Below are 21709 nucleotides of genomic sequence, written 5' to 3'. Positions count from 1 at the left end.
GTCCAGGAGACTTATCTACCAGAATGTCTTTTAAAACACCCAATACCTCCTCCTTTTGGGGCTGGTTTTGCACACTGGGCTAAATCGCTGGCTTTTTAAAAAAGCAGACCAAGGCAGGCCAGCAGCGCGGTTCAATTCCCATACCAGCCTTCCCAAACAGGCGCCGGAATGTAGCGACTAGGGGCTTTTCACAGTAACTTCATTTGAAGCCTACTTGTGACAATAAGCGATTTTCATTTTTTTTGATGTCAACAAGATGAGAAGAGATTGGTGACCGCAGCATTCCGCATTTAAATAATACTCTGCTGCTCTATTTTTCCTGCCAAAATGGACAACCTCTCATTTCCACACGTTAAAGTCCAGCTGCTATTTCTTTTACCCACTCAGTCACCTATCCAGCTCCCTTTTTTTTGTCTTTTACTATTAAAAGATGGGATCTCAGAGTACTTGGAAGTGCATGATAAAATAGGACTGAGTCAGCTCGGCTTCGTCAAAGGGAGGTCATGTCTGAAAAATCTGTTAAGAGTTCTTCTTGTCTAACAAGGAAGTTAGACAAAGGAGAACCAGTGGACGTGATTTATTTAGATTTCCAGAAGGCCTTTGACAAGGTGCCGCAAAGGAGACTCAAATAAGTTAAGAGCCCATCGTGTTAAGGGTAAATCCTGGCATGGATAGAGGATTGGCCGACTGGCAGAAGGCAGAGAGTGGGAATAAAGGATGGCAGCCAGTGACTAGTGGTGTGCTTCAGAGGTCTGTGCGGAGACCCCAACTTTTCACAATATACATTAATGATCTGGAAGAAGGAACTGAAGACATTGTTGCTAGGTTTGCAGATGATAAAAAGAGGTGTAGAGGGACAGGTAGCATTGAGGAAGCAGGGGGGGCTGCACAAGGACTTGCATAGGTTAGGAGAGTGGTCAAAGAAGTGGCAGATGGAATACAATGTGGAAAAGTGTGAGGTTATGCACTTTGGAAAGCGGAATGGAGGCATCGACTATTTTCTAAATGGGGAAATGCTTCGGAAATCAGAAGAACAAAGTTCTTGTTCACAATTCTCTTAAGGCTAACGTGTTCAGGTTCAGTCGGCAGTTAGGAAGGCAAATGCAATGTTAGCATTCATGTTGAGAGGGCTAAAATACAACAGGGATGTACTTCTGAGGCAGTATAAGTCTCTGGTCAGACCCGATTTGGAGTATTGGGAGCAGTTTTGGGCCCTGTATCTAAGGAAGGATGTGCTGGCTTTGGAAAAGATCCAGAGGACGTTCACAAGAACGATGCCTGGAATGAAGAGCTTGTCGTATGAGGAATGATTGAGGACTCTAGGTCTGTACCCGTTGGGAGTTTAGAAGGATGAGGGGGGATCTTATTGAAACTTACAGGATACTGCAAGGCCTGGATAGTGTGGGCGTGGAGAGGATGTTCTACTTGTAGGAAAAACTAGAACCAGAGGACACAATCTCAGACTAAAGGGACGATCCTTTAAAACAGAGATGAGGACGAATTTCTTCAGCCAGAGGGTGGTGAATCTGTGGAACTCTTTGCCGCAGAAGGCTGTGGAGGCCAAATCATTGAGTGTCTTTAAGACAGAGATAAACAGGTTCTTGGTTAATAAAGGGATCAGGGGTTATGGGGAGAAGGCAGAAGAATGAGGATGAGAAAAATATCAGCCATGATTGAATGGCGTAGCAGATGCAATGGGTCAAGTGGCATAATTCTGCTCCTATGTCTTATAGTATATGGTCTTTTAAAAAAATTTAGAGTACATGACTCTTTTTTCCAATTAAGGGGCAATTTAGCGTTGCCAATTCACCGACCCAAAATTCTTTGAGGAAGTGACAAAGTTAATTGATGAGGGAAGGGCTGTAGATGTCATTTACATGGACTTCAGTAAAGCATTTGATAAAGTTTCCCATGGCAGGTTGATGGAAAAAGTGAAGTCGTATGGGGTTCAGGATGTACTGGCTGGATGGATAAAGAACTGGCTGGGCAACAGGAGACAGAGAGTAGTGGTGGAAGGGAGTGTCTCAAAATGGAGAAAGGTGACTAGTGGTGTTCCACAGGGATCCGTGCTCGGACCACTGTTGTTTGTGATATACATAAATGATCTGGACGAAGGTATAAGTGGTCTGATGAGCAAGTTTGCAGATGAAATGAATGAAATGAAAATCGCTTAGTGTCACGAGCAGACTTCAATTAAGTTACTGTGAAAAGCCCCTAGTCACCACATTCCGGCGCCTGTTCGGGGAGGCTGGTACGGGAATTGAACCGTGCTGCTGGCCTGCCTTGGTCTGCTTTAAAAGCCAGCGATTTAGCCCAGTGTGCTAAACCAGCCCCTAATACTAAGATTGGTGGAGTTGCAGATAGCGAGGCGGACTGTCAGAGAATACAGCAAAATATAGATAGATTGGAGAGTTGGGCAGAGAAATGGCAGATGGAGTTCAATCCAGGCAAATACGAGGTGGTGCATTTGGGGAAGATCTAACTCAAGAGCAGACTAAATGGTCAATGGAAGAGTCCTGGGGAAAATTGATGTACAGAGAGATCTGGGAATTCAGGTCCATTGTACCCTGAAGGTGGCAACGCAGGTCGATAGAGTGGTCAAGAAGGCATACGTGATGTGGAGATGCCGGCGTTGGACTGGGGTGAGCACAGTAAGAAGTCTTACAACACCAGGTTAAAGTCCAACAGGTTTGTTTCAAACACGAGCTTTCGGAGCACGGCTCCTTCTTCAGGTGAATGGAAAGGCTTGTTCCAGAAATGTTTATATAGACACAGTCAGAGATGCCCCGGAATGCGAGCACCTGCAGGCAATCAAATCATCAAAGATGCAGAGAGAGAGGTAACTCCAGGTTAAAGAGGTGTGAATTGTCCCAAGCCAGTTCAGTCGGTAGGCCTCTGCAAGTCCAGGCTTGTTGGTGGGGGCCGAATGTAATGCGACAAGAAGGCATACAGCATGCTTGCCGTGCGAACGGGGTATTGAGTACAAGAGTCGGCAGGTCATGTTACAGTTGTATCGGACTTTGTTTAGGCCACATTTGGAATATTGCGCGCAGTTCTGGTCGCCACATTACCAGAAGGATGTGGATACTTTAGAGGAGGTTCACCAGGATGTTGCCTGGTATGGAGGGGGCTAGCTATGCAGAAAGGTTGAGTAGATTAGGATTGTTTTCGTTGGAAAGACGGAGGTTGAGGGGAGACCTGATTGAAGTCTACAAAATTATGAGAGGTATGGACAGGGTGGATAGCAACAAGCTTTTTCCAAGAGTGGGGGTGTCAGTTACAAGGGGTCACGATTTCAAGGTGAGAGGTGAAAAGTTTAAGGGAGATGTGCGTGGAAAGTTTTTAACGCAGAGGGTGGTGGGTGCCTGCAATGCTTTGCCAGCGGAGGTGGAAGAGGCGGGTACGATAGCATCATTTAAGATGCATCTGGACAGATATATGAACGAGTGGGGAACAGAGAGAAGTAGACCTTCGTAAATAGGCAACAGGATAGAGGATCTGGATCGAGCAGGCTGGGAGGGCCGAAGGGCCTGTTCCTCTGCTGTAATTTTCTTTGTTGTTCTTTGTACCCTGCACATCTTTGGATTGTAGAGGTGAGACCCATGCAAACATGGGGAGAATGTGCAAACTCCACACGGATGGTGACCAGGGTCCGGGATTGAACCTAGTCCTCGGTACCATGAGGCAGCAGTGCTAACCACTATGCCACCGTGCCATCCAACCTATCTATTTCTATTCAGAGTCTTGGTATCCTCCTTACAACTTGCTTCCTTACCTATCTTCACACCATCAGCAAATCTGGCCTCAGGACTGTCATCCAAGTTGCTAATACAGATTGCAAATAGTCGAAGTTCCAGTACTCAACCCTGTAGCACTGCACATACAGTAGTCCCCCGTTATACCGCGCTCCGCAATACCGCGGTTCGCGATATACCGCGGGGGGGATTATGGACCCCAACTGTCAGTAGTGTCAATTTCAGCGGCCGGCTGATTGCTTCAGTGAGAGAGCAGCTTCCCTCTCCGGATCAAAGTGAGCCGGCCGCTGAAATTGACACTGCCGGCTGCTCTCTCCCTCCAATCAGAAACATTAAAACTTAAAAGTTGGATTGGAGGGAGAGAGCAGCCGGCAGTGTCAATTTCAGCGGCCGGCTCACTTTGATCCAGAGAGGGAAGCTGCTCTCACTGAAATAATCAGCCGGCCGCTGAAATTGACACTGCCGAGGGGGGGGTGGGTGTTGGGGGGGAGCGGGTGTTGGGGGGGGGGGGCGGGTGTTGGGGGGGGGGGGGGCGGGTGTTGGGGGGGGCGGGTGTTGGGGGGGGCGGGTGTTGGGGGGGCGGGTGTTGGGGGGGCGGGTGTTGGGGGGGCGGGTGTTGGGGGGGCGGGTGTTGGGGGGGCGGGTGTTGGGGGGGGCGGGTGTTGGGGGGGCGGGGTGTTGGGGGGGCGGGTGTTGGGGGGGCGGGTGGGGGGGGGGGGGGGGGGGGTGGGGGGGGGGGGGGGGGGGGGGTGGGGGGGGGAGGGGGCGGGGGGTGGGGGTGGGGGGGGGGGGGGGGGGGGGGGGGGGGGGGGGGGGGGGGGGGTGGGGGGGGGGGGGGGGGGGGGGGGGGGGGTGGGCCGGGGGGGGGGGGTGGGGGGGGTGGGGGGGGGGGGGGGGGGGGGGGGGGGGGGGGGGGGGGGGGGGGGGGGGGGTGGGGGGGGGGGGGGGGGGGGGGGGGGGGGGGGGGGGGGGGGGGGGGGGGGGGGGGGGGGGGTGGGGGGGGGGGGGGGGGGGGGGGGGGGGGGGGGGGGGGGGGGGGGGGTGGGGGGGGGGGGGGGGGGGGGGGGGGGGGGGGGGGGGGGGGGGGGGGGGGGGGGGGGGGGGGGGGGGGGGGGGGGGGGGGGGGGGGGGTGGGGGGGGGGGGGGGGGGGGGGGGGGGGGGGTTGGGGGGGGGGGGTGGGGGGGGGGGGGGGGGGGGGGGGGGGGGGGGGGGTGGGGGGGGGGGGGGGGGTGGGGGGGGGGGGGGGGTGGGGGGGGGGGGGGGGGGGGGGGGGGGTGGGGGGGGGGGGGTGGGGGGGGGGGGGGGGGGGGGGGGGGGGGGGGGGGGGGGGTGGGGGGGGGGGGGGTGGGGGGGGGGGTGGGGGGGGGGCGGGGGTGGGGGGGGGGGGGTGGGGGGGGGGGGGTTGGGGGGGGGGGGGTGGGGGGGGGGGGGGGGGGGGGGTGGGGGGGGGGGGGGGGGGGGGGGGGGGGGGGGGGGGGGGGGGGGGGGTGTGGGGGGGGGGGGGGGGGGGGTGGGGGGGGGGGGGGGGGGGGGGGGGGGGGGGGGAGGGGGGGGGTGTGGGGGGGGAGAGGAGGGGGGGGCGGGTGTGTGGGGGGGGGAGAGGAGGGGGGCGGGTGTTGGGGGGGGGGGGGAAGAGGAGGGGGGCGGGTGTTGGGGGGGAGCGGGTGTGGGGGAGACCCCCCTGTGGGTGTGGGGGAGACCCCCCTGGGGGTGTGGGGGAGAGAGGGTGGACCTGCGGGTGTTGGGGGAGAGAGGAGGGCCCTGCGGGTGTTGGGGGAGAGAGGGGGGCCCTGCGGGTGTTGGGGGACGGGGGAGGAGAGGGGGGGAGGGGGCGAGCCGGAGGGTGTGGGGAGGGGGCGAGCCGGAGGGTGTGGGGGGACAGGGGGCAAGCTGGACGCTGTGGGGGAGAGCAGGAGGGTGTGGGGGAGAGGGGGAGAGGGGGCGAGCCGGAAGGTGTGGGGGGAGAGGGGGCGAGCTGGACGCTGTGGGGGAGAGGGGGCGAGCCGGAGGGTGTGGGGAGGGGGCGAGCCGGAGGGTGTGGGGGGACAGGGGGCAAGCTGGACGCTGTGGGGGAGAGCAGGAGGGTGTGGGGGAGAGGGGGAGAGGGAGCGAGCCGGAAGGTGTGGGGGGAGAGGGGGCGAGCTGGACGCTGTGGGGGAGAGCAGGAGGGTGTGGGGGAGAGGGAGCGAGCCGGAAGGTGTGGGGGAGAGGGGGCGAGCTGGACGCTGTGGGGGGAGAGGGGGCGAGCCGGAGGGTGTGGGGAGGGGGCGAGCCGGAGGATGTGGGGGGAGAGGGGGCGAGCCGGAGGGTGTGGGGGGAGAGGGGGCGAGCTGGAGGGTGTTGGGGGGGGAGAGGGGGCGAGTCGGAGGGTGTGGGGGGAGAGGGGTCTAGTTGGAGGATGTGGGGGGAGAGGGGGCAAGCCGGAGGAAAAAAAAAGAAATTGACACTGCCGGCTGCTCTCTCCCTCCAATCAGAAACATTAAAACTTAAAAGTTGGATTGGAGGGAGAGAGCAGCCGGCAGTGTCAATTTCAGTGGCGGCTGATTGTTTCAGTGAGAGCAGCTTCCCTCTCCGGATCAAAGTGAGCCGGCCGCTGAAATTTTAATTGGATCCACGATGGGGGTTTTAAATTTATTTTAAAATCTATGCTAGCGCTTCCCATTGTGAGTCTACGGGGGTCTGACCTCTCCCCCCGCCCCCCGTAGACTCTCAATGGGAAGCGCTAGCATAGATTTTTAAATAAATTTAAAACCCCCATCGTGGATATCCGCGGCTCGGTTGCAACGCGGGTGGCTGTCTTGGACCCCAACACCCGCGTTATAAAGGGGGACTACTGTATTACAGTATGCCAACCTGAAAATGATCCTTTTCTCCCGAATGCCTGTTTCCTGTGACTTGGCCAATTCCCCATCCATGCTGATATATCACAACAAACTTGATAAGCTTGTGACTTTTTAGTGTGGCAGAAATCTAAATACGACACATAGATTGGTTCCCCTTTCTCCACCCTGCATTCACATCCTCAATGAATTCTAATCAATTAATTCAACATGATTTCCCTTTCACAAAAACATGTTGACTCTGTCTGATTGGTTTATGCATGGTTTATGCAGGCAATGTGGATGATAAGTTGCTTGAGTGACAGGAAGCAGAGAGTGGTGAAAAATGGTTGTTTTTCAGCGTGGAGGAAGGTTTGTCTTGGTGTGCGCAGTTTCCTCCTACAAGTCCTAAAAGACGTGCTGATAAGTAATTTGGACATTCTGAATTCTGCCTATGGATCCAAACAGGAGCCGGAAATGTGGCAACTAGGGGTTTTTCATAGTAACTTCATTGCAGTGTTAATGTAAGCCTATTTGTGACAAGAAAGATTATTATTTATTATTAAATGAGTGTGTGTAAATGTGTGTATATGTGTAAATGAGTGTGTGCATGTTTAAATGAGTGTGTTTGTGGGTTTCTGTATGTGTTCAATTATATGTATGTATATCTGCCTGCGTGTTGATGTATCAATACACATGTGAGTTGAGATAAAGAGCCAGCCTTGCAGCGCGGTAAAAAAAAGAGCTGTTACTCACATCAAACTCAATGTCAAATTCATATTTCAGAAGCTCGTGAATGTACCAGCATTTTCCAAACCACCTGGGAGAGAGGGAGAGAGACGATAAAAAAATTCCCAAAAGCTGATCAAATGCAGTTCCTCAGGCCTCCCTCCCTCTTCCAACAAGCACTGCGGTGGGTGAAGCCACGACAATGTTTCCAGAAGTACCTCAACCATAACAGAGCAGTTTGATTGATCACCACTGGATTCAGCATCCATTACCTCGCACGAGCTCTCTGTGGCTGCCGCACAGCACTGCCATAACTGACCAATCTTCCTGAAAATACCTCCCTTTTCTTTGAGCCCCATTGATGAGGTCATGACCAGCAATGCCATGAGATCCATCCCTCCTCTGGTGTCCCTTAAGTTTATAATTGGCTCCCTCCTTTTTCTCGAATATGGCTGTCATCGGTACCATCTGAACCACAGTGTTGGTGTTCACATCTACACTGCAGTCACCCAACCACACATCTCTAACTCAGCAATCTGCCTATCTCAAATCTAGAACTGGAAGAGCAGACGCTTCCTCCAATTACATATTGGGCTCAAGCCATCGTCTCCAATGGTTAGTTCCTGACTCGACCTCTCTCCATGTCAACAGTCTGCAATGAAGAATCATACCACCACAAAAACAGTCGATTCCACTTTGGTAACATCACCCATTTCACCTGGGTAATATCATTGTCCGTAACATCACTCCCAGTAATATCGCCCTCGCTAAGGTCACTCATTTCCACCTCACTAACAATGCCATCGTAACATAACTTTTTTCCACCTCGATAACATCACCCACATGACCAATTCCATATCGATAACATCACCATTTTCACCTTGGTAACATCGCTCATTTCCACCTCACTAACAATGCCCTCGGTAACATCACCCACATCACCAATTCCATCTCGTTAACATCGCCGTTTTCCACCTCAGTAACATCGCCGTTTCCCACCTCGGTAACATCGCCCCTTTCCACCTCGGTAACCCACCTCGGTAACTTAGTTCATTTTCACCTCAGTAACATCACCCTAGGTAACATCGCCCATTTCCACCTCAGTAACATCACCCTCGGTAACATTACCCATTTCCACCTCAGTAACATAGCCCTTGGTATCATCATCCTCGATAACATTACCCATTTGCACCTCGGTAACATCGCTCTCGGTAACATCACCCATATTCCCCTCAGTATCATCCTTGGTAACGTCATTCATATCAACCATAGTAACACCACCATCAGTAACATTACCCATTTCCACCTCAGTAGCAATGCTCTCGGTAACATCGTCCTCGACAACATTACCCAATTCCACCTTGGGAACATCGCCATGGTAACATTACCCATTTCCACCTCGGTAACATCATCCTTGCTACATTACCCATTTCCACCTCGGTAACATCGTCCTAGGTAACATTACCCATTTCCACCTTGGCAACGTTATCCTCGGTAACATTGCCCATTTCCACCTCGGTAACATCACCCATTCCCATCTCGGTAACATCACCCATTTCCACCTCGGTAACATCACCCATTCCCATCTCGGTAACATCGCCCATTTCCACCTTGGTAACATCACCCATTTCCACCTCGGTAACATCACCCATTCCCATCTCGGTAACATCACCCATTCCCATCTCGGTAACATCACCCATTTCCACCTTGGTAACATCGCCCATTTCCACCTTGGTAACATCACCCATTCCCATCTCGGTAACATCGCCCATTTCCACCTTGGTAACATCACCCTCGATAACAACACACATTTCCACCTTGGTAACATCACCCTCAGTAACATCACCCATTCCCATCTCGGTAACATCACCCATTCCCATCTCGGTAACATCGCCCATTTCCACCTTGGTAACATCACCCTCGGTAACATCACCCATTTCCACCTCGGTAACATTACCCATTTCCACCTTGGTAACATCACCCTTGGTAACATCGTCCATTTCCACCTCGATAACATCGCCCTCAATAACATCAGCGATTTCCACCTTAGCAAGATCGGCATTGGTAATATCACCCATTTCCACCTCAGTAACATCGCCCATTTCCACCTCGGTAACATCGCCCATTTCCACCTCGGTAACATCGCCCATTTCCACCTCGGTAACATCGCCCATTTCCACCTCGGTAACATCGCCCATTTCCACCTCGGTAACATCGCCCATTCCAGTCTGTAACATCGCCCATTTCCACCTCGGTAACATCGCCCATTTCCACCTCGGTAACATCGCCCATTTCCACCTCTGTAACATCGCCCATTTCCACCTCGGTAACATCGCCCATTTCCACCTCGATAACATTACCCATTTCCATGACAGTAACATCACCCATTTCCACCTCGGTAACATCGCCCATTTCCACCTCGGTAACATCACCTATTTTCACCTCGGTAACATCGCCCATTTCCACCTCGGTAACATCGCCCATTTCCACCTCGGTAACATCACCCATTTCCACCTCGGTAACATCACCCATTTCCACCTCGGTAACATCACCCATTTCCACCTCGGTAACATCACCCATTTCCACCTCGGTAACATCACCCATTTCCACCTCGGTAACATCACCCTCGGTAACATCGCCCATTTCCACCTCGGTAACATCACCCATTTCCACCTTGGTAACATCACCCATTTCCACCTCGGTAACATCACCCATTTCCACCTTGGTAACATCACCCTCGGTAACATCGCCCATTTCCACCTCGGTAACATCACCCATTTTCACGTCGGTAACATCGCCCATTTCCACCTCGGTAACATCACCCATTTCCACCTCGGTAACATCACCCATTTCCACCTTGGTAACATCACCCTCGGTAACATCACCCATTTCCACCTCGGTAACATCGCCCATTTCCACCTCAGTAACATCGTCCTCGATAACATTACCCATTTCCATGACAGTAACATCACCCATTTCCACCTCGGTAACATCACCCATTTCCAGCTCGGTAACGATCACCCATTTACCCTTTAACATTATCTTCGGTGACACCCAAGGTTGGAATTGAACCTGGGTCCCTGGCGCTGGTTGGAATTGAACCTGGGTCCCTGGAGCTGTGCAGCAGCAGCGCTAACCACCCCAGTCTTTTGGCTGCCTGACGTGTGGCACACAGCACCCTGGCTACACGACCTTTAATCAGACTGACAGGCTCTTAGAGATTACCTTTCTGATGTTTACAGTCACTCACCGTGTCCCATCTTTGTTTGACTCCAGTCTGAACCAATCATTGTCTGCCTGCTTGTTATTTTCCACATACTGTAAAGAGAATGAATATTTCAAAATGAAAAGGAGTGCAACATTAAACAACTCTAAAGCACCCTGGTCTGCTCCATCCCCTCCTGAAGAGCCAGACTAAGGATTGTGGGATAGGCAACAGTCCTCAGCCAGTAGTAATCAGGCAGGTTAGAACAGTCTGATCAGTAAGTTTGCAGGTGACATGAAGATTGGCGGAGTTGCTGATAGTGCCGAGGATTGTCAGAGGTTACAACAGTATATGGATAAATTGGAGACTTGGGCACAGAAATGACAGATGGAGTTTAATCCGGATGAATGCGAGGTGATGCATTTTGGAGGATCAAATCTAGATATGAATTATAATGTAAATGGCATAACCCTGAGGAACATTAGCATACAGATGGATCATAGAATTTATAGTGCAGAAGGAGGCCATTCGGCCCATTGAGTCTGCACCGGCCCTTGGAAAGAGCACCGTATCCAATCTCACACCTTCACCATATCTCCGTAACACAGTAACCCCACCCAATCTTCTTAGCACTAGGGCAATTTAGCATGGCCAATCCACCTAACCTGCACATCTTTGGACTGTGGGAGGAAACCGGAGCACCCGGAGGAAACCCACGTAGACACGGGGAGAACGTGCAGACTCCACACAGATAGTACGCAATCCGGGAATCGAACCTGGGACCCTGGAGCTGTGAAGCAACTGTGCTAACCACTATGGTACCGTGTTGCCCCTGATCTGGGCATGCAGGTCCACAGTTCCCTAAAAGTGACAACACAGGTGCCAAGGTGATTAAGAAGGCATATGGCATGCTTGCATTCATTAGCCGGACCATTGAATACAGGAGTTGGGAAATCATGTTGCAGCTATATAAATTCTTGGTTAGGCCACATTTGGAGTATTGCGTGCACTTCTGATCATCACATTATCAGGAGGACGCGGAAGTTTGGAGAGAGTGCAAAGAAGGTTCACCAGGATGTTACCTGGTCTCGAGGGTGTTGGCTATGAAGAGAGGTTGAATAAACTAGGACTCTCTTTACTGGAAAGACGGCGACTGAGGGGAGACCTGATAGAGGCCTACAAAATTACAAGAGGCATAGACAGGGTGGATAATCAGAGGCTATTTCCAGATGTGGAAGTGTCAATTACAAGGGGGCTCAGGTTCAAGGTGAGGGGAGAAAAGTTTAAGGAGGAAGGTGCAGGATACATTTTTCCACACAGAGGTGCCTGGAACGCGCTGCTGGAGGCCATGGCGGAAACAGGCACATTAGCAGCATTTAAGAGGATGGATACATGAATAGGGAGGAGATAGAGGAATACAAACCAAGTAAGGGCAGAAGGTTTTTCTTTTAGTTAGGGCATCAAAGAAAGAACAAAGAAAAATTACAGCACAGGAACAGGCCCTTCTGCCCTCCAAGCCTGCGTCGATCCAAATCCTCTATCTAAAACTGTCGCCTAATTTCTATCCCTCTGCTCCCTGCCCATTCATGTATCTGTCTAGATACATCTTAAATGATGCTATCGTGCCCGCCTCTACCACCTCCGCCGGCAATGTGTTCCAGGCATCCACCACCCTCTGCGTAAAGAACTTTCCACGCATATTTCCCTTAAACTTTTCCCCTCTCACCTTCAACTCGTGACCCCTAGTAATAGAGTCCCCACTCTGGGGAAAAAGCTTCTTGCTGGCCACAGCTCTCATGATTTTGTAGACCTCAATGAGGTCCCCCCTCAACCTCCGTCTTTCTAATGAAAATAATCCTAATCTACTCAACCTCTCTTCACAGCGAGCGCCCTCCATACCAGGCAACATCCTGGTGAACCTCCTCCGCACCTTCGCCAAAGCATCCACATCCTTTTGGTAATGTGGCGACCAGAACTGTACGCAGTATTCCAAATGTCTTATACAACAGTAACATGACCTGCCAACTCTTGTACTCAATACCCATTCCGATGAAGGAAAGCATGCAAATATGCCTTCTTGACCACTCAATCGACCTGCGCAGCCACCTTCAGGGTACAATGGACCTGAACACCCAGATCTCTCTGCACATCAATTTTCCCCAGGACTTTTTCATTTAACGTATAGTTCGCTCTTAAATTGGATCTTCCAAAATGCATCACCTCGCATTTGCCCGGATTGAACTCCATCTGCCATTTCTCCGCCCAACTCTCCAATCTATCTATGTTCTGCTGTATTCTCTGACAGCCCCCTTCACTATCTGCTACTCTACCAATCTTAGTGCCATCTGCAAACTTGCTAATCAGACCACCTAGACCTTCCTCCAGATCATTTATGTATATCACAAACAACAGTGGTCCCAGCACTGTGGAGCACCACTGGTCACAGTTCTTCATTTTGAGAAACTCCCTTCCACTACTTCTATGTCTCCTGTTGCCCAGCCAGTTCTTTATCCATCTAGCCAGTACACCCTGGACCCCATGAGACTTCACTTTCTTCATCAGCCTACCACGGGGAACCTTATCAAATGCCTTACTGAAGTCCACGTATGTGACATCTACAACCCTTCCCTCATTAATCAACTTTGTCACTTCCTCAAAGAATTCTATTAAGTTGGTAAGATATGACCTTCCCTGCACAAAACCATGTTGCCTATCGCTAATAAGCACATTTTCTTCCAAATGGGAATAGATCCTATCCCTCAGTATCTTCTCCAGCAACTTCCCTACCACTGATGTCAGGCTCACCGGTCTATAATTACCTGGATTATCCCTGCTATCCTTCTTAAACAAGGGGACAACATTAGCAATTCTCCAGTACTCCGGTACCTCACCCGTGTTCAAGGATACTGCAAGGATATCTGTTCAGGCCCCAGCTATTTCCTCTCTCACCTCCCTCAGTAGCCTGGGATAGATCCCATCCGGACCTGGGGACTTGTCCACCTTAATGCCTTTTAGAATACCCAACACATCCTCCCTCCTTCTGCCAACTTGACCTAGAGTATTTAAACATCTATCCCTAACCTCAACATCCGTCATGTCCCTCTCCTCGGTGAATACCGATGCAAAGTACTCATTAAGAATCTGACTACACACATAACTTTCCTCCTTTGTCCTCGAGTGGGCCAACCCTTTCTCTAGTTACCCTGTTGCTCCTTATATATGAATAAAAGGCTTTGGGATTTTCCTTAACCCTATTTGCTTCCTCGTTTAACCCCTCTTGATTCCTCGTTTCAGATTGGTCCGACATTCCCGATATTCTTCCAAAGCTTTGTCAGTCTTCAGTTGCCTCGACCTTATGAATGCTTCCTTTTTCCCTTTTAGCTAGTCTCACAAATTCACCTATTATCCATGGTTCCCTAATCTTGCCATTTCTATCCCTCATTTTCACAGGGACATGTCTGTCCTGCACTCTAATCAACCTCTCTTTAAAATCTTCCCACATATCAAATGTGGATTTACCTTCAAACAGCTGCTCCCAATCAACATTCCCCAGCTCCTGCCGAATTTTGGTATAGTTGGCCATCCCCCAATTTAGCACTCTTCCTTTAGGACCATTCTCGTCTTTGTCCAGGAGTATTCTAAAACTTACGGAATTGTGATCACTATTCCCAAAGTAATCCCTGACTGAAACTTCAACCACCTGGCCGGGCTCATTCCCCAACACCAGGTCCACTATGGCCCCTTCCCGGGTTGGACTATTTACATACGGCTCTAGAAAGCCCTCCTGGATGTTCCTGACAAATTCTGCACCATCTAGACTTCTGACACTGTGTATCCCAGTCAATGTTGGGAAAATTAAAATTGCCTATCACCACCAACCTGTTGCTCCTACATCTTCCCACAATCTGTTTACATATTTGTACTCTATCTCACTGTTGGAAGGTCTGTAGTACAGCCCCAACATTGTTACCGCACCCTTTCTATTTCTGAGCTCTGCCCATATCACCTACCTGCTCGAGTCCTCCATCATGCCCTCCTTCAGCACAGCTGTGATATCCTCTCTGACCAGTAATGCAACTCCTCCACCCCTTTTACCTCCCTCTCTATCCCACCTGAAGGATCGATATCCTGGGATATTTTGTTGCCAATCATGTCCTTCCCTCAAACAAGTCTCAGTAATAGCAATATCATACTCCCAGGTACTAATCCAAGCCCTAAGTTCATCTGCTTACCTGCTACACTTCTTGCATTAAAACAAATGCACCTTAGACCACCAGTACGTTTGCGTTTATCACCTGCTTCCTGCCTACTCTTCCTCTTAGTCACGCTGACATCATGATCTAGTTCCTTACAGGCTTTAGTTACTACCTCCTTACTGTCCACTAACCTCCTCATTTGGTTCCCATCCCCCGCCACATTAATTTAAACCCTCCCCAACAGCGTTAGCAAAAGCACCCCCAAGGACATTGGTTCCAGTCCGGCCCAGGTGTAGTCGGCCAATTTGTAGTATCCAGAGTCGAAAGGACGCCATTCGGCCCATCGAGTCTGTACCAGCTCTTGGAAAGAGCACCCTACCCAAACCCACCCTCCCCCCTATCCCCTTAACCAAGTAACTCCACCCAACACTAAGGGCAATTTTGGACACTAAGGGCAATTTAATGGGGCCAATCTGCCTAACCTGCACATCTTTGGACTGTGGGAAGAAACCGGAGCACCCGGAGGAAACCCACGCACACACGGGGAGGACATGCAGACTCCGCACAGACAGTGACCCAAGCCGGGAATCAAACCTGGGACCCTGGAGCTGTGAAGCAACAGTGCTAACCACTATGCCACCGTCAGGGTTTGCCCTGTTCTCTGTCCAGATACTGTCAGACTGGCTGAGATTATCCAGCAAGTTGTTTTTCTCCCCTCCCACTCTATTTTCATTCAACATTATTTATATTTGGTAAAATTAAATATTCAAAGAAAATTACAAAAAAATCCAATCTTTTGGAATGTGTTCATTGTTCTTTGCACAATAATTGGGAACTCCAGGCCTACCCAGGAGAGTTGACAACCCCTGGTCTAAGCAGCAGTCAGCGCCCGGATATATTGCACGGTGACAACCAGCCGGCTCCACCAGAACAGGAAGTCGTTCCGGCGAACGCCTTTCACATTGACACCCGGTTCCAGTCGCCCCGCTCCAGGTAACCATGGTGCGGGTCAGACATTACCTTAATCAGCGCCTGGTACTCCTCCTTGAGCCGCTCTCGCCAGCGCTCGCCGTCTCGCGGGCCAGCATTGGCTCGCAGCAGCGGGATTCCGCTCAGAATGCTGCGGGTGGCCTCATCCGCCATCTTCCCCCGTCAGTCAAGCAGGGCTGAGGGCAGTTCGCAGACACGGGATGAAGGGGACGTGGCGGCACTGCGCAGACGTGGGGATGTGAGAGCAATGCGCAGCCGCGGGTAGGATGTTACTACGCAGGCGCGAGGTTTGGATAGCGGACGTGGCCTTCCCGGTGGATTGTGGGAAATGTAGTATTTCTCAGTGCTCTGTCTTTCCAATGACAGTCTCAAGGTCCAGGGAGATGGTTCACACACAACCATGGATGGCTGGGACACCAGTCCCATCCCTAATTGTTCTTGAGGAGGAGGCACAAGACCCACTTCTTGACCCACTGCACTCCATGTGGTGAAAGTACAGCTATTATAGGGAGGGAGTTCCAGGATTTTGACCCACCAAAGGAACAGAACATACAGTGCAGAAGGAAGCCGTTCAGCCCATCGAGTCTGCACCGACCCACTTCCACCCTATCCCCATAAACCAATAACCCCTCCTAACCTTTTTGGTCACTCAGGGTAATTTATCATGGCCAATCCACCTAACCTGCACGTCTTTGGACTGTGGGAGAAAACCGGAGCACCCGGAGGAAACCCACGCAGACACGAGGAGAACGTGCAGAATCCGCACAGACAGTGACCCAGCGGGGAATTGAACCTGGGACCTTGGCGTTGTGAGGCCACAGTGCTACCTTGTGCTACCGTGCTGCCCAAACGATGACATATTTCCAAGTTGGGATGGTGAGGGACGTTCCGGATGGTGGAGGTCCAAGGTATCTGCTGCCCTTGTCCTTCTAGATGCTAATGGCCATGGGTTTGGAAGGTCACAGATCAGCCATTATCCCATTGAAGGATGGAGGGGTTAAGTTATTTCCTGTCCGTTAAGGTTCTGTCAGAGGAGGCTTGGAGATGCAGGATTTTTTGATTTGATTTTATTGTCACATATACCGAAGTACAGTGAAAAGTATTTTTTGCTGGATAGAAGGAGGACAGAAGGCGGCCATTCAACCCATCTTGCCCGTGCAAAAGATTCCCCCGCTTTTAAGCATGTATTCAATTCACTCTTGAAATTCTATGAAATCTATGTCCCCTCCCTATTACAGATTAGAAGATGATGTGGAGATGTTGGCGTTAGACTGGGGTGGGCACAGTAAGAAGTCTTACAACACCAGGTTCAAGTCCAACAGGTTGGAGAGGATCTCCAAGTAGATTACGCATATAGACACTGACATTCACCTGATGAAGGAGCTGTGCCCCGAAAGCTAGTGATTCGAAACAAGCCTGATGGACTTTAACCTAGTTTTGTAAGACTTCTTACAGATTAGAAGAATGGGAGAAGAATTTGCAGCTCCTCTCTGCTCCTTTTGACAATTATCTAAAATCCATATCCTCTGGTCAACATCACTCATGCAGTGAAACAGTTTCTCTATTTACTCGCTCAAAACTCCTCTGAAATCTCTGCTTAATATCTCCGCTTGAAGGAAGACAATCTCGGCTTCTCTCACCTCGCGCAAAACTGAAGTCTTTCCACCCCTTATTGCAAGAAGGGTTATTGGAAGCACAGGAGAGAGGACATTATGCTGCAGCTTCAAAGGGGTCGATGTGATCACACCTGAAGTACAGTCTGAAATTTCTCTCTCCAAATATAACTGTATTGTACAAAAGTAAGGAAGGATATGGGCTGTTATTATAACCTGCCAGATTATTATTGGCTGGGGAACGAATGGCAATATATTTTAGTTTATTGGCAACAACACAGCAACATGCAGAAACAGCATAGTAAAGAAAAGAACAAGTAACATGCCAAAAAGAACAGAACTGCCAAAAGAAGTTACAAGATACAAAAACCACTAGCACACACACAACCACCCCCTTTTTCCAATGGCAGCCCCACATCAGTGGAAAGGTGCCCAACGAGCAGCACAGACCACCAGAAAAGGACACAACGATATAGGGCACAGTATGAGAGAGAGGACGAAAACCCCTCTTCTGCACTATCAATTACGACTAGATGAGAGTAGAATATAATCGAGGCTTTATTACACAAGATGTGTGGTCTCCTACAGCAGCTGACGAAATGGCTGCCGTACGGAGAGCACACATTTATACTCCGCCTACTGGGCGGAGCCAACAGGCAGGGATCTACCCCCGTACCTGTAGTACAGAGGCCTTACCGTAAAACCCATATATACACACACACAATATAATACATCAGTGGTGACTACCACATTCACCCCCTGTTAAAAATGAGTCCCGCGGGGGTGGTGGTGAACTATATACAATAAAGTTGCTTTTACAAATCACAGAGAATATTACAAATTTAGGCAGTTCGGTGCCTTGATCTGTCGTCGAGAGCGCCGCAGTGCTGGTGGTGACTCAGGCATCGGCTTGGTCTTCGGTGACTCCGGGAGCGTGTCGAAATCCTCTTCATCCCCGGGTGGAAGCAAGTGGAGGAGGGATTGTCCTGGAGCGGGGCTGCGGTGGGGTGCGCTGGGGGAAGGGAGGGTGGCGCCGGGATGGGGGAGGGGGGGGGGAGTGTGAGGGGAACCAGCTGGTGCCAGGTCCCTGAGGGAGACTGTGTCTTGGCGGCCATCGGGATACACTACGTAAGCATACTGCGGGTTGGCGTGGAGTAGCTGTACCCTCTCAACCAATGGGTTCGCCTTGTAGAGTCGCACATGTCTACGGAGAACGGGTCCTGGAGCTGCCAGCCACGTTGGGAGCGAAACCCCGGAGGTGGACTTCCTGGGGAAGGCAAAGAGATGTTCATGGGGGGTTTCATTAGTGGCGGTGCACAGGAGCGACCAAATGGAGTGAAGTGCGTCAGGGAGGACCTCCTGCCAGCGGGAGGCCGGGAGATTTCTGGACCGTAGGGCCAGCTGGTCAGCCCTCCAGATTGTCCCATTCTCCCGCTCTACCTGCCCGTTGCCCCTGGTGTTGTTGCTGGTCGTCCTGCTTGAGGCAATGCTTCTGTTGAGCAGGAACTGGTGCAGCTCATCGGTCATAAATGAGGATCCCTGGTTGCTGTGGACGTAGGCAGGGAAACCGAACGGAGCGAAGATGGTGTTGAGGGCTTTGATGACGGTGGCAGACGTCATATCAGGGCATGGGACGGCAAAGGGAATCGGGAATATTCGTCGACCACACTGAGGAAGTACGTGTTTCGGTTAGTGGTGGGGAAGGGCCCTTTGAAGTTCACGCTGAGGCAAAAGAAGTCTTCAGGCACGCAGGGTCTGGCCGGTAGAAGTGCGGTTTACACTCAGCACAGACCTGGCAGTCTCGATGAAGTAGGGAAGTTTGCGGGCCTTAATGAAGTGGTAAAAACGGGTGACTCCTGGGTGACAGAGATTGTTGCGCAGGATCCGGAGTCGGTCCACTTGTGCGCTGGCACATGTACCTCGGGATAGGGCATCGGGGGGCTCGTTGAGCTTACTACTAAATCTAGTAATTGTAGGTGGAGAGCTCGATCCTCCACCTCAAGATTTTATCATTTTTGATCATTCTCCACTGTGTTATTGAACATGAAGGCAACTGACCGTTGGTCAGTGAGGAGAGTGAATCTCCTGCCGGCCAGGTAATGCCTCCAATGTCGCACAGCAACAATGTCTTGGGCCTCCTTTTCGACGGAGGAGTGCCAAATTTCGGAGGCATAGAGGGTGCGGGAAAAGAATGCCACGGGCCTGCTTGCCTGGTTGAGGGTGGCAGTCAGAGCGACGTCTGATGCATCGCTCTTGACTTGGAAGGGGAGCATCCCGTCGACCGCGTGCATTGCGACCTTGGCGATGTTGGCCTTGATACGGTTAAAGGCCTGGTGAGCCTCGGCCGTCAGTGGGAAAACGTTGGACTAAATGAGTGGGCAGGCCTTGTTTGCATAGTTTGGGACCCACTGGGTGAAATACGCAAAGAACCCCAGGCATCGTTTGAGGGCCTTGGGGGAGGGGGAGTTCCATGAGGGGGTGCATGCGATCTGGGTCAGGCCCGCGAACTCCGTTATGGACCACATAGCCGAGGATGGCTGATCGGTCCGTGCTGAACACACACTTCACCTTGTTGTAAGTGAGGTTGAGGAGAGTGGCGGTGTAGAGAAATTTGGAAAGGTTAACTTCATGGTCCTGCTGGTCGTGGCCGCAGATGGTGACGTTGTCCAGGTACGGGAAAGTTGCCCGCAGTCCGTACCGGTCAACCATTCGGTCCATCTCCCATTGGAAGACCGAGACCCCGTCGGTGACGCCGAAAGGAACCCTAAGGAAATGGTAAAGGCGGCCGTCTGCTTCGAACGCTGTTTATGGGGGGTCCACTTTATGGATGGGGAGCTGGTGGTCGGCAGATTTCAGGTCCACTGTTGAGAGGACCCAGTATTGTGCAATCTGATTGACCATATCAGATATGCGAGGGAGGGAGTAAGCCTCTAGCTGCGTGTACCGATTGATGGTCTGACTGTAGTCAATGACCATCCTGTTTTTCTCCCCGGTTTTCACCACTACCACTTGGGCCCTCCAGGGGCTGTTGCTGGCTTCGATGATGCCTGACCGCATCAGCCGCTGGACCTCAGACCTGATGAAGGTCCGGTCCTGGGCACTGTACCACCTGCTCCTGGTGGTGACGGGTTTCCAATCCGGGGTTACGTTCGCAAAAAAGGGAACGTGAGGCCGCAAACGGTAAGGGGTAGTAAGGGCCCGCCAAATTTCAGGGTTAGGCTCTGGAGGTTGCACTGGAAGTCCAGGCCGAGTAGCAAGGCAGTGCAGAGGTTGGGGAGGAGGACGTAGAGGCGGATGCCGCTGAACTCTACGCCCTGGGCAGTAAGGGTGGCGATGCAGTACCCCCGGATCGCCACGGAGTGGGATCTGGAGGCCAGGGAGATTCTCTGAATAGCGGGGTGTACCGCGAGGGAGCAGCGCCTTACCGTATCGGGGTGGATGAAGCGCTCAGTGCTCCCGGAGTCCAGAAGGCAGGAGATCTCGTGCCCGTCGAACTTCATCTTTGTTGAAGCAGTTGCGAAGTTGCGCGGTTGAGACTGGTCAATCGTGACCGAGGTGCGACGCGGCTGGTCGTTAGCGGTTGCAGGCGATGAGCGGCCTGATGAGGTCCTGAGGCGGGTAGGATGGCGGCGTCCTTGGGCCGCACGTTTTCTGGGGCAGGCAAGATAGCGGCGCCCATTGGTTCTGAGACAGGCAAGATGGCGGCGCCCACGGGCCGCACGTGGTCCGAGAAGAGGAAGATGGTGGCACCCACTGGCCGCACATGGGGGGTGCCGGGACAATCGCGGCGATTGAGCAGGCCTGGCACACTGCAGCGAGATGTCCCTTCTTGCCACAGCCCTTGCAGAGCGCGCTCCGCGGCGGGCCGCGCTGTCGGGGGTGTTTTGACTGTCCGCAGAAGTAGCATTTGGGTTCCCCGGGGTTGGTTGGCTGGGGGTGGTCGCTGATGGGGTCCATGATGGGGTGGCCATCCACGATGCACATGGGGGATGAGCCGTGCGGTCGGGGGCATAAGCCTGTACGTTGCGTGAGGCGATCGTCAGCGAGAGCGCTAATTATTTGGCCGACGCGAGGTCAAGCGTAGCCCCTTCTAAGAGGCGCTGGAGAATTTAGTCAGACCCTATGCCTGTAAAGAACGCGTCTCTCATCAGCAGGTTTGAATGTTCAGTGGCCGCAATGGCCTGGCAGTCACAGTCTCTCACTAGGGGGAGCAGGGCACGCCAGAAATCTTCCACAGACTACCGGGAAGTTGGCGCCGCGTGGAGAGGAGATGCCTGGCGTTGACTTTGTTGTCCCGCTGAGCGTAATTCTTCTTCAGTAGCGCCATGGCTTCTGCATAGGTCGGCGCGTCCTGGACGAGGGGAAAACGTTGGAGCTCAGCCACGTGTACAGAATCTGGAG

At 52.3% G+C, this 21709-nt stretch overlaps 1 protein-coding gene across 1 annotated transcript in view; it reads right to left on the bottom strand.

The window, feature by feature from the left end:
* Window positions 1–15941, bottom strand: part of ufc1 (ubiquitin-fold modifier conjugating enzyme 1) — a 59840-nt gene extending 43899 nt beyond the window's left edge. The window contains exons 1-3 of the mRNA XM_038782221.1: window positions 15726–15941; window positions 10555–10622; window positions 7332–7395 (exon numbers count right to left, since the gene is read on the bottom strand). Coding sequence (XP_038638149.1) covers window positions 7332–7395; window positions 10555–10622; window positions 15726–15848 — 255 coding nt within the window. The 5' untranslated portion in view covers window positions 15849–15941. The remainder of the gene's footprint in view (window positions 1–7331; window positions 7396–10554; window positions 10623–15725) is intronic.
* Between the last annotated feature and the right edge of the window lie 5768 nt (window positions 15942–21709).

Source organism: Scyliorhinus canicula, chromosome 21, assembly GCF_902713615.1.
Source record: "Scyliorhinus canicula chromosome 21, sScyCan1.1, whole genome shotgun sequence".
Lineage (NCBI taxonomy): Eukaryota > Metazoa > Chordata > Chondrichthyes > Carcharhiniformes > Scyliorhinidae > Scyliorhinus > Scyliorhinus canicula.
The sequence above is the reverse complement of the archived record's forward strand: the minus strand, read 5'-3'. Positions and strand labels throughout refer to the sequence as shown.